The sequence below is a fragment of the Scyliorhinus canicula genome, chromosome 13 (genome assembly GCF_902713615.1).
Source record: "Scyliorhinus canicula chromosome 13, sScyCan1.1, whole genome shotgun sequence".
NCBI lineage: Eukaryota > Metazoa > Chordata > Chondrichthyes > Carcharhiniformes > Scyliorhinidae > Scyliorhinus > Scyliorhinus canicula.
Window position 1 is genome coordinate 139,947,305 of NC_052158.1, and position 12,714 is coordinate 139,960,018.

General features: G+C 42.5%; 1 protein-coding gene across 7 annotated transcripts in view; it reads left to right on the forward strand.

Moving 5' to 3' along the window:
- The window catches only part of dipk2ab (divergent protein kinase domain 2Ab), a 242,217-nt gene that overhangs the window by 21,333 nt on the left and 208,170 nt on the right, over positions 1-12,714 (forward strand). For 2 of the 7 annotated variants that reach the window (XM_038816604.1, XM_038816603.1), the window contains 2 exons: positions 11,344-11,483; positions 11,688-12,221. The exons of 1 other annotated variant lie outside the window; for it this stretch is intronic. In XM_038816604.1, coding sequence (XP_038672532.1) covers positions 11,769-12,221 — 453 coding nt within the window. In that variant the 5' untranslated portion in view covers positions 11,344-11,483; positions 11,688-11,768. Of the gene's footprint in view, positions 1-6,890; positions 7,013-11,343; positions 12,222-12,714 lie in introns of those variants that run through there. 4 more of the 7 variants (XM_038816601.1, XM_038816600.1, XM_038816602.1 and 1 more) reach the window with 3 other exon arrangements.

Below are 12,714 nucleotides of genomic sequence, written 5' to 3' on the forward strand. Positions count from 1 at the left end.
ATCAGGGCACCACAACGCTGTGTACCTAGCCCCCTACTATACTGCTTGTACACACACGACTGTGTGGCAAAATTCGGCTCCAACTCCATCTACAAGTTTGCTGACGACATGACCGTAGTGGCCTGGATCTCAAACAACGATGAGTCAAAGTACAGAAGGGAGATAGAGAACTTAGTGGCATGGTGCAACGGCAACAATCCTTCCCTCAATGGCAGCAAAACTAAGGAGCTGGTCATTGACTTCAGGAAGCAAAGTGTCGCACATGCCCCTGCCGGTGTCAATGGTACCGAGGTGGAGATGGTTGACAGCTTCAAATTTCTAGGTGTAAACATCACCACCAATCTGTCCTGGTCCACCCACGTCAATGCTATGACAGAGAAATCACGGCAGCGCCTATACTTCCTCAGGAAACTAACAAAATTCGGCATGTCCATAATGACTTTAACAACTTTTATAGACGTACCATAGAAAACATCCTACCTGGCTGCATCATAGCTTGGTAAGGCAATTGCTTGGCCCAAGACCGTAAGAAACTACAGAGGGTCATGAGCACAGCCCAGTCCATCATACAAACCCACCTCCCGACTCTGTCTACATCTCCCACTGCCTTGAGAAAGCGGGCAGCATAATCAAAGACCCCTCCAATCTGGGTTATTCCCTCTTCCAACCTCTTCCATTGGGCAGAAGATACAAAAGTTTGGAATGCACCGATAAATCCAAATACAGCTCCTTTCCCACTGTTATCAGACTCTTGAATGGCCCCATTATGGACTGAACTGATAGTTCTACGCATCTTCTCTCCTGTTGTAGCAATATATTCTGTATGATGCACCCAATGGCTATGTTTATGTATTTACATTGTGCACTTTAATGGATCTGTTATTTACTTTGGTGTATGCAATGAACCATTGGATAGACCCAAATGTGAAGGGAAGATTATAAGAAGTGTTATGGGGATCATCCTTTAGCTAAGGAGTGCAGTTTTACTGTGTCCCTGAAAAAGACTTTAATTTGATTGTTTGTGGTCAAATTAGAGAGGGCCTTGTATAGAGGAGGGAGGGGGAGAATACCATTGTTACATCCCAAGAAGGAAGGATTAGTGCCAGTTTAGGTAAGTTTTTTTTTTCTAAATGTGTTTTATTGGGCTTTTGAACAAAGTATATTTGCTGTTATGTACACAGAAAATATATATAAGAGAATAGTTTAGGTAAGTTGAGGAATATTTGGGAAATGTTTTCCTGATGTTGGAGGTTTTGTGGCACCATGGCAGCGACTCTCTGGACCAGTAGCTCTGGGTTCAGGTCCAATGCTACGACTTGATGGCCGCGGAAGGAGCATTCATAACACAGTTCAATGGGCTGATAATCAACTCTGGAATCAGTTCCCGAAGGGGATAAAGGCGTGCGTGTGTCAAGATGTGCTTAAAAGAAAGATTGAATACAGAACTGTTCTATGCAACCTGTCCTCGTAAACTAATGATATTAGATTAATATGTCTGCTAGCAGTTAGTAATTTCTGTACTTGGACACAAACCTCTCTACTCATTCACAGTTCCTTGCTTTTTGCCATTTAGAAAATACACTGACTGACCTGTCTTTCTTGGGGGTTATGACAGAGTTAAAATTGGTGAAAGTTCAAACGACACAAGATTTTGGTAGGGACAGAAATCAGCAAATTAGGTAATTGAAAGGATCCTTGTGTTGTATCTTTTCCCCTCCCCTTTCAGTCCATACATTCAGTACTATGAGGACAGAAACCTTGTTGAAAATTATGCTTTTAATTAAAATTGCACGTGTTTCACTTAACCACCCAATTATTTATTTTTTTTCCAATTAAAGGGCAATTTAGCATAGCCAATCCACCTAGGCATCTGCACCACCGCCTCCCGCTTGCCCGGGACCGTGGGAGGGGCCTGAGGAGATCCCGCCTGTCGATGATCCCGGTGGTGGGATCAAGGCAGCCCCTGAGTTGGTTGGCGGGCCCATGTCGCCCGCTGCACTCAGTGTGGTGTAGGATTCGGGCCCGGAGGGTGACTGTCCAAAGGCTGTCAGCCGCCCAGTGTCGGGAGCGCAGAGTGCACGAGACGCTCTGTCGCGGGGTGCGGGTCTCACTCATGCCTGACGCTGTGTCGCCCCTCACCTCTGGGGGACTCCCAGAATCTGGCACACCATAATTGAAGGTTCTTTTGTTTTTCTGTCTCCGTAAATAGTTCAGGCAGTGCTTTTTTGGGGCACCCCCTTCACCAACCCTCTGACTCCCTCCCTCCCCACCACCCTCTCCCCTCTCTCCCCACCACCCCCTTTCCTTTCCCTTCTGTTGGTACAAAGGCAAGGTTATCTGGTCTCTCCAGCGCAGTTTAGTGCTTGTACCATTTGTTTTTTGTAGAAACGTGGTGTGAACTGTTTTAATAATCAAGAGTATCCACCCCACCCCACCCCTTCCCGTACATTGGTACTGAGGGGAGGATATCCTGTTTCTCCAACACAAAATTAGTGTTTGTACCGTTTGGCCTTGTATATATTTTTAAATAAAAAGATATGGCCAATCCACCTATCCTGCACATGTTTGGGTTGTGGGGGTGAATTCCACGCAGACACGGGGAGAATGTGCAAATTCCACACGGACAGTGACCCAGGACTGGGATTCGAACCCGGGTCCTCAGCGCCGCAGTCCCAGTGCTATCCACTGCGCCACATGCCGCCTCACTAACCACTTCTGGTATTGATCCCAATCTCTTTTCCTAGCTGGATTTTCTGTCCAGTTGAGTGAACATATGAAACACCAAGCTGTTAGTGCCAACGAGTGTGGGGTTGTGGAGCGGGTGGAGGTGACAGTAAGGGAGTGCCGATTCGCAATGCTGAAAACCCAGCATCTATGAACAAATAGATTGGATCCAATCATTACCATGTATAAATATTGACAGAAGTTTAGCCAGACTTATCTGTGTTAGTCTAGTCTCCAAGCAAATTACCTAATTTAGTTGACCGTTAAACGTTTTCACACATTCATGGAGAAATTACTTTGTGTCATTGAATACTTTGCTGTGGCTACATTTTGTTTTTACAATATTTTAATTAAATTTTTAACATTTTATACATAAAAAGGAAAACACCCACCCCAAACAGAACTAGTACAAAAAAAACACCCACAACACCCCCACCCCCTCCCCCAGCAGCTGACTGCGACCAACTCCTTGAAATACAGAATGAACGGCTCCATCTTTTATAGAACCCCTCTCAAGGTGACCGTAACTTTTTCCAGGTGTAGGAATTCCATTAAGTCCCTCAGCCATACTGAGGCACCAGGCGGAGAAGCTGACCTCCACCCCAATAGGAACTGCCTGCGAGGAGTCAGCAAGGCAAAAGCTAAAACATCCAGCCCCACCTGCAGGTTTGACACCCCACATATGGCCCCTAGGGAATTGGGCTGCAAATCCATTTGCAAGATTGCTGACATGGTGCTGAAGAACAAGCCCCCAAATCTCCCCAGGACAGGGCAATACCTGAACATGATTAGCCAGGCCCCTCCCACACTTATCCTCCACTCCCACAAACAGCTGGCTTTTCCTCAACCGTGTTAAATGTGCCCTGTGCACCACCTTTAATTGAATCAACCCTAATCTTGCAAACAAAGTTATGGCGTTCACCCTGCGCAACACTTTGAGCCATCCCTAACTCCTCCTCCCACTTAGCCTTAACCCCCTCCAACGGTACCATATCTTCCTGCTGAATCCTCCCATGAATCCCTGAGGTGCTCGCTACCGGCAGCACACTGTCTTAACAATGAGGATGACGGCATCACTGGGAATGTCGGAAAGATCTTCCTCACAACAATCCTGCACCTGCATAGACCGGCAAGTCTTGGTCCGTGGGATCCCATACTTCTCCATCAGCTCCTCCAAACCCACAAACTGCCCCTCCAGAAACAAATCTCTAATTTCTACCACCCCCTTGTGCATTTTAATTTTAATTTGAGAGATCACACTTGGAATGCTAGTAATGAGAAATGTTTGCTTTATCGAAGCTGTTAGAATTATCATGCAAGTGCATGACAAGACGTGGTCATTATTTCTGTGTAAAACTATATGCACTGGGCTCGCCAGTCTGGACATTATAATACACAAAGTGGGTCCCCCTTGTAATGACAGCTGGTGTAATGTTAAGTTCCTTTGGCAGTGGACTTATCTGATCCACCTGGATTGTCTGTTCAGGCTGAGCCCACGCTGCAGGTTTGTAATTGTATCTGAGTTAGCAGGCTCAACTTTGACCATCTTTGATCTCTGCAGCCAAAATTTGCAATTAATCACATTTATCCCTGCTTATAATTTACTTGCCATACTTGCACAGTCTGGATGTATTTTGTTCCAGTGAAGATACCCTTTTACATCTGTCCGATAAAGATTACTACTAAACAATATTTAAGTAGGTAAAAAGAATCTACACCTCATGGGGACCGAATAAAACTTCTAACTGAATAAACAAAATCTGATGTGCCGTGTACAAAGCAGCCTTTTTGATATCATTTCAAAGGAAAAACTATTTCCATTCAGTTGTTCAAGAGTGGCATATGTCTGAAGGCATATGTTCCTTTTTTAAGGCTTGCAAGTTAATGAGGCATTGACAGCTAGATATGTTAAGCTGCATTGCTTGGAAAAAGAGACATGCTACTGAAGCTTTACATCTTGCACTCATCAGGTCAGACACTAGCCAAAACTCCAAGGAGGCAGAAAATTAAATTGCATGAGTAAAGGGTGCTGATTGGTTGGCAAATCGACTCTGGCCAGGTGTTACCATGGACAATGCACCAGGGAACTATCGTTCCCTCATGCGTTTGTTGAATTCAAAGAAGGCACAATGCCTGGACATGCTATGAATTTACATAGCTTCTAGCAAGCGTAAGTGAGCCACATTGTTAACCCAAGTGATCTTCTATTGATGATTTAATTCTTAGCACTCTTAGGATTGTTCAGCAAGTGCTATCCACTCATGGAATCACATCTAATGTTAGACATCATGTTCTAAGTTTTGCAAGCACTGGCTGGTTGAGTGCAGTTAGTACTCTGCCTATTGCGAACAGTCAAAAGTATTGCACTGGTGCTGAAATTCATGCACTACATTACTCATTTGTGTGATAGGAAGAATGTCTTTCTGGGTGAATGGCAGCATCCTGTTAGTGGAAAAGACCACTCGTGTTGGTCCAAATAATTTTTCCACCTTCCAGGCTGACACTGAAATAGGGATGTCCATAATAAAGATATCCAGCGAGCTAATAGCTATCGCAATCAGATCATTGCTTGCTTGTGTTACACATACTCACAATTAGGCTGAATGCTGGCACTTTCAGACTGAAGTGGCCAGTCACCTCAAATTATCCTGGAATGGTACCATATCTCAAAAGGTTGAGTAACACGCGAAATTAGCTGTTTTACGCTGCAAATATGTAGTTTCAACATGCGATTCTTATATTGGGTGAGGTGATGTCATGGAGAAAACAATAGGGCACCTCAGCCAATCAGAACCTACTCCTTGACCAATTGGCTCCTTTTGGTTTTGAAATGTTGCATTTGTCCTGATGCGTGCAAGACCAAAAAGCTTCGACAACATGCCATTTTTCAACAGTATTCAAATCCTTTCTCCCTTTCAACACCCCTTTCTATCTCTTACAAACTTTATTTGCTTCAGAATTTAACTATTTCTTGAAATTAAATGATTAAAGTTCAACTGGAAAGTGTTTCTGTCACTTGCTATTTATTTCTTTCCCTGAGGTGTCAGCAATTCAAATCACCTTCCTAGATGGTGGTAATTACAACATTTACAGATTTAATCTTTTATCAAGGCACAGGTGAAATAATTGAACCCTTTTGTTGGCTGTGACGCCATAAGATCTAGTTCTCTGCCATGCTTTGACGTTAATTCTTCACCTGAACTCACTTGCTATATTTTCAGGTGTGTGTACTTTTTTTTCTCGAGCTGAGTTTGTGTTTTAAAAAAAAAACATTCTGATTAATGTTTAGATTTTAAAACTTGTTTTTTACCTTCAAATAATTTTGAAGGATATCTGAGCAGAAGCTAAAGAAAAACAAATAAAAACAGAAAATGCTGGAAATACTCGGGTCAGACAGCATCTGTGGAGAGAGAGAGAAATTCTAAAGACATTGTTAGACCTGAGTATTTCCAGAATTATTTTTATTTCAGAATTTCAGCATCTACGGATTTTGTTTTTCTAAGAAAAATCATTCTTGGTGAAAGGATGCTACTGAAGCATCTGGAAAATTTGCTCTACTGCTTAAACCTAAATTCAACTGAAGACATCTGGGCAATAAAATGAAGTCGGGGATTGTATTTTTGAGAGACGTTGAAGCCTTCAAATCAAAAGTTAGAGGAAGAACATGCATTTGTACAGCACCTCCTTGTGATCTCAGGGCTGGATGGGCAATGAAGCACTAGTCACAGTTGTAATAGAGAAAATGCAGCAACCAATTTTGTGCACAGCAAGCTCTCGCATTCAGCAAAGAAATATGTCAGATAATATGTTTTAAGTGTTGGTTGAAGGATAGATGTTGGCCAGGGCAGCGAGGATCCTGCTTGAATAATGTTGAGATTTTATATGACCATCTGGACTATATTGGTATGCTTTCCCGTTTGTTAGATTGTGTTCATAACAGCTTAGCACTTGCTCAGTATTACACAGATTGTTCGCTTGCATAGCCTGCTTAAGTCTCTGGTGTGGGATTTGAACTCTCAACCTCCTGACAGAGGTGAGAGTAAGCGGGGACTATCACCTATAATGGAGGCATCAAAAGCTCGCAAGGGCATACTTAAATAAATTTACTGCAACATATATATATTTTAACAACTTTTTTATTTTGTTTGATCTCTTATTTTGGGCAGTTACTGAGGGGAAAGTGCCAACTGTTCTCCTGCACTGGCTGTTTGCTTAAAGTGTGGCAACTTCCATCTACTGTGTTCCATTGCCACTTGGCAGTCTGCTCAAGTTTGTCCTGTCAACATCGGTAAGCTGGCTCTGGAGGTCAAGCACTCATGCATAGAAATTTGGCAATTAGGCAATTGGGCTTGGGCCAAAATATGAGGAGCACTTAATCTGGATCTTATATGATGGTGCTCGTTTCGGATTACTTGTGTTTCAAAATAAAAGCATTAAATAGTAATTTTTGTTCGAAGGAAATGTGTATAGAATTCTGAGGAATTGCCCAGAATGCGTCTGGTTTGATGCGGACAGCATATATGTTAGTTTATGGGATTTAATTTTGGTGTCACACTGTAACTTGAGCATTTCTCCTCTTCGTTTTTGAAGTTTTAGGAACCTATAGTTTTAGGAACCTAGTCAGCGGGGATGGATTCGAGCTTGTTGCAAAATTAGCTTAGTTGCACTTGGAACACCAGATTGCTGGATTTTTCTACATGCTGCAGTAATCTGGTAATTTAGTTCTGAATTAAGTCTACTCCTGCCAGTGTGGGGAAGGCAGCAGGTGGTTGACAGTACAGTGACCTGCCAATCAACTATAATCTGAATAAACTAATCTTATCTGAAAACGGACAAAAATACCTTGTGAATAAAGCAACAATGTGTAAGAGTAAATCTGATGCACCCAGGGTTATTTTTTCATAAAATTGCACCAATCTTGTGCATTTTAGGAAGCAGTTAGATTATTTCCTTATTACTCATACGAGTTGATAACAAAGCCTTTTGACTAAATTAATGAGACATTCAATGAAAAATGCTAAAAAGTTATTTGCACCATGCTTCTGTTAAGTAATTTTGCAGCATTTAAAAAGAAATTTTGTTTCTGTGCAAAATTCTGTTCATTATCTTTGCATCGCTCTTGAAGGCACCTGCTGAGCATTTTGTTCATAAGCAAACTTGTTCTGGTCCAAGAAAAAAGACGAGTAAATATAAAAGCAAAGAGATCACTCCAGATTATGTTTTATGTGTATTTTTTATGTATTATTTTTTCTGTGTATTACTTGTAGGTTTATTTTTGTAGCAAGTTGCTGTGATCTGGAATTTGCTGTCTGAAAGGGTGATGGGAGCAAATTTAAATTGTGATCCAAATTTCTAATTCCTCACTGGCGACGGGAGAGGGGCCAGACAACTGGAGAGCAGCTAATGTGGTCCCACTGTTTCAGAAATGTTGTAGAGAAATTACAGACCAGTGAGTCTCACGTCAGTGGTAGGGAAACTATTGGAGAAAATTCTGAAGGAGAGAATCTATTTCCACTTGGAGGGGCAAGGTTTGATCAGGGTAGTCAGTATGGCTTTGTCTGAGCGACGTTATGCCAAATAAATTTGATTGAATTTTTTGAGGAGGTGACCAGCTGATGTAGTTTATACGGATTTCAGCAAAGCCTTTGACAAGGTACCACGTGGAAGACTTATAAAGAAGGCAAATGCACATGGGATATAAGGTAATTTGATAAGATGGATTCAAAATTGCAGAAGACCGAGATTGAGAAAGCTAATGTCCAATAGCTTGCCAAGGGAGTTTGTGCTGGGTCCCCTATTTCCATTTATATAAACGACATAGATAACTGTGGAGGATAAAATCAGTATACTTGTGGATGACACAAAGATTGCCTGGGTGTTTAACAGTGAGTTTGGGTGTATTGGGTTACAGGAATATATGGACGGGATGGTCAAATGCGCAGAAAAGTGGCAGATGGAATTTAATCCTGAAAAGTGTGAGGTGATGCATGTGGAAGGAGTAATTTGACGAGGAAGTATTCAATGAATGGCTTGACACTAGGAAGTTCTGAGGAACAAAATTACCTTGGCGTGTTTATCTATTGATCTCAGAAGGGCAGGATGATAGGGTGATGAAAAAGACATATGGGCCACTTGAGGTCATGTTGGAGTTGTATAGAACTTTAGTGAGGCAACAGCTGGAGTACTGTGTGCACTTCTGGTTGCCACATTTATAGGAAGGATGCAATTGCACAAGATTCACCAGGTTATTGCCTGGGATGGAACATTTAAGATATGAAGAGAAGTTGGATGGGCTTGGGTTGTTTTCGTTGGAGCAGAGAAGACTGTGGGGTGACCTGATCGAGGTGCACAAGATTGAGGGGCACAAGACAGGGTGGATGAACAAAGAACAAAGAAAAGTACAGCACAGGAACAGGCCCTTCGGCTCTCCAAGCCCGTGCCGACCATGCTGCCCGTCTAAACTAAAATCTTCTACACTTCCTGGGTCCGTATTCCTCTATTTCCATCCTATTCATGTATTTGTCAAGATGCCCCTTAATGTCACTATCGTCCCTGCTTCCTCCAGCTCTTCCGGCAGCGAGATCCAGGCACCCACTACCCTCTGTGTAAAAAAAACACTTGCCTCGTACATCTCCTCTAAACCTTGCCCCTCGCACCGTAAACCTATGCCCCCTAGTAATTGACCCCTCTACCCTGGGGAAAAGCCTCTGACTATCCACCCTGTCTATGCCCCTCATAATTTTGTAGACCTCTATCAGGTCGCCCCTCCACCTCCGTCGTTCCAGTGAGAACAAACCGAGTTTATTCAATTGCTCCTCATAGCTAATGCCCTCCATACCAGGCAACATCCTGGTAAATCTCTTCTGCACCCTCTCTAAAGCCTCCACATCCTTCAGGTAGTGTGACTATCAGAATTGAACACGATACTCCCAAGTGTGGCCTAACTAAGGTTCTGTACAGCTGCAACATGACTTGCCAATTCTTATTCTCAGTGCCCCGGCCAATGACTACCTTCTCCACCTGTGTTTCCCCTTTCAGTGACCTGTGGACCTGTGGACCTGTACACCTAGATCCGTCTGGCTTTCAATACTCTTGAGGGTTCTACCGTTCACTGTATATTCTCTATCTGCATTAGACCTTCCAAAATGTATTACCTCACATTTGTCCGGATTCAACTCCATCTGCCATCTCTCTGCCCAAGTCTCCAAACGATTTAAATCCTGCTGTATCCTCTGACAGTCCTCACCGCTATCCGCAATTTCACCTACCTTTGTGTCGTCTGCAAACTTACTAATCAGACCAGATACATTTTCCTCCAAATCATTTATATATACTACGAACAGCAAAGGTCCCAGCACTGATCCTGCGGAACACCACTTGTCACAACCCTCCAATTAGAAAAGAACCCTTCCATTGCTACTCTGGGGAGCAGCTGTTTTCTCCTTAGTTGAAGGGTCAGTCACGGTGGGTGGGGGGGACGACGACAAGTTCAAGGTCAGGGGCAGAAGGTTTCAGGGGGGCTTGTGACCAAAAACCTTTTTCCCCAGAGGATGGTGACGGTCTAGAATGCACTGCCTGGGAGGGTGGTAGAGGCCGATGCCTTGCATCCTTTCAAAAGGACCTGGATGAGTACTTGGCACATCATAACATTCAAGTCTATGAGCCAAGTGTTGGTAAATGGGATTAGGTAAATAGGGTGGGTGTTTTTTACGTGTCAGTGTAGACTCTGGGCCGAACCGCCGCCTCTGCACTGTTAAATTCTGTGATTCTGTGAATAGTAAAATTTGAAAGGAATTTGATAAACAATTAAACAATTAAAACATTTTACAGGCTAGGCGAATGGTACTAATTGGATACCTGAATTAAGGATCCAGCATAGATATGATGGGTTGAATGGCTTCCCGTGCTGTAACGTTCTTAAAAATTGAGAAATGGGTTATTGTGGTGAAATGCAAGCTGGCAGTTTACTGTATGGATTGGGAATTTATAATTTAAAAAATTGACACGAAACTATGACAGCATGCAAACGCTAAACAAAATATGGACCGGCATGGTAGCACAGTTGCTTCACCGTGCCAGGATCCCAGGTTTGATTCCCGGCTTGGGTCACTGTCTGTGTGGAGCTTGCACATTCTCCCCTTGTCTGCGTGATTCCGGGTGCTCCAGTTTCCTCCCGCAAGTCCCAAAAGACATGCTTGTTGGACATTCTGAATTCTCCCTCCGTGTACTCGAACAGGTGCAGGAGTGTGTTCATTGCAGTGTTAATGTAAGCCTACTTGTGACACTAATAAAGATTATGTTATACCTCACATTTGGAAACTTTTCCTGACCACCAAACTTTGTTTCTTTATCACACTTTTCAGTTTGTGTTTTTTTTTCTTTTATAGTAGAAAATGTTCATGTAAATTTGTCCACACAGGTTCTTCAGTGTAGCATCTCCCAACTCCTTGGCCTGTACTACAGAGAAACTTGAGCTTTTGGCAACTCCTAAATTGTAAACTTTGCTGCTTGATTTTTGACTCCATGTGCAATGCAACTGAAAATTGCTCAGTATTTGGAATTTAATAGTTATGTGGCTATTAAGTTGTTGCAAGTAATGTGTTTTTCCTTATTTTCTAGACTAATCTACAATACAGAAAGTACTTTACACGGATTTGCTGAGACCTTGAAGATATGAGACATATGATCCTTGGAACTGGTCAGGGCCATTTGCTTGCTTGTCTGATCAAATTTTTAAAAAACAAACATAGTATGCAAGGGTAGGTCGTTTGTTGATATGGACTGGCATAAAGAATCTTAAGAATTACTAAATGTGTCATTAAAGCTGAAGTGCAGGCAGAACCATGTGGCGATTGCTAAAGCTGAAGTTTGGCCGCATGTACCGTTGTCTGAAGTTCCTGTTTGTGGTGAGCCTTTTGGTTTTTACGTTGCTGAATACGCACTCGTTATTTGCCTCATTTCAGAAGAATGAACTTACAGATCGTCGCTTTATTAGCCTCAACAAGTGCCCAGCCTGTTTTGGTACTAGCTGGTGTCGTAAGTTTATGAATGGCCAAATCACTTTTGAAGCATGGGGCCGTCTCCGAATACTGGACTTTTTGAATGTGAAAAATGTCTACTTCGCTCAGTATGGGGAACCAAGAGAAGGTGCGAGGCGTATTGTCCTCAAACGCTTGGGTTCTAATCAAGAACTAAGTGATATGGACCACAAGGTCTGCAAACGGGCCACAGGTCGTCCCCGTTGTGATGTCACACAAGCTATCTACAAGACTCAGTTTTCTCGTTTAAACGGGGAAGTTCGATTACTGACCCCCGATGTTGTCGAGGGGTGGTCAGACTTCGTGCATTGTCCGTCGCAAAGACTCCTAGACAGAATAGTACGCAGGTATGCTGAAACAAAGGATTCTGGAAGCTTTTTGATGAAGAATTTGAAAGACTCTGAGCGAATGCAGCTACTTCTGACGTTGGCTTTCAACCCAGAGCCTCTGGTTCTCCAGGTATGATTGGTGCTATACCTTTTCACGAAAGTTGATTCAGTTGTAACTTGCTTATTTCATCTTACTTAACAAACTTTATAAAATCATTCTTTTTATCTTTTGTTCTGATGTGTACATTTTATTCGATTGCGAGGTTCAGGCTATTCAAGTTTTGAGTACGTGGATGAAATGATTTGCATGTGAATTAAACAGAAATTGTGGTCATTCTGTGCCTCCTTCACAATATTGTCTTTTACATGGAATATATTTTTCTTCAAAATTTTATAGACAAAGTGCTCTTCTTTTTCCCTCCATTGGACTTGTACAATACAAAATGACACACAACCTTGCAAAATATTGGGTTTGTTTTGTGAATGATTTGCAAATGACCTGGACGCACGAAGGAAAAAAATCATTCTACATTGACACGAGTGGTGGTCATTTAATCCAAATTGGTTTGTAAATGGACGGAATTTACTGAGTAGCTATTTCATAATGCAAGCTGTAATAATCT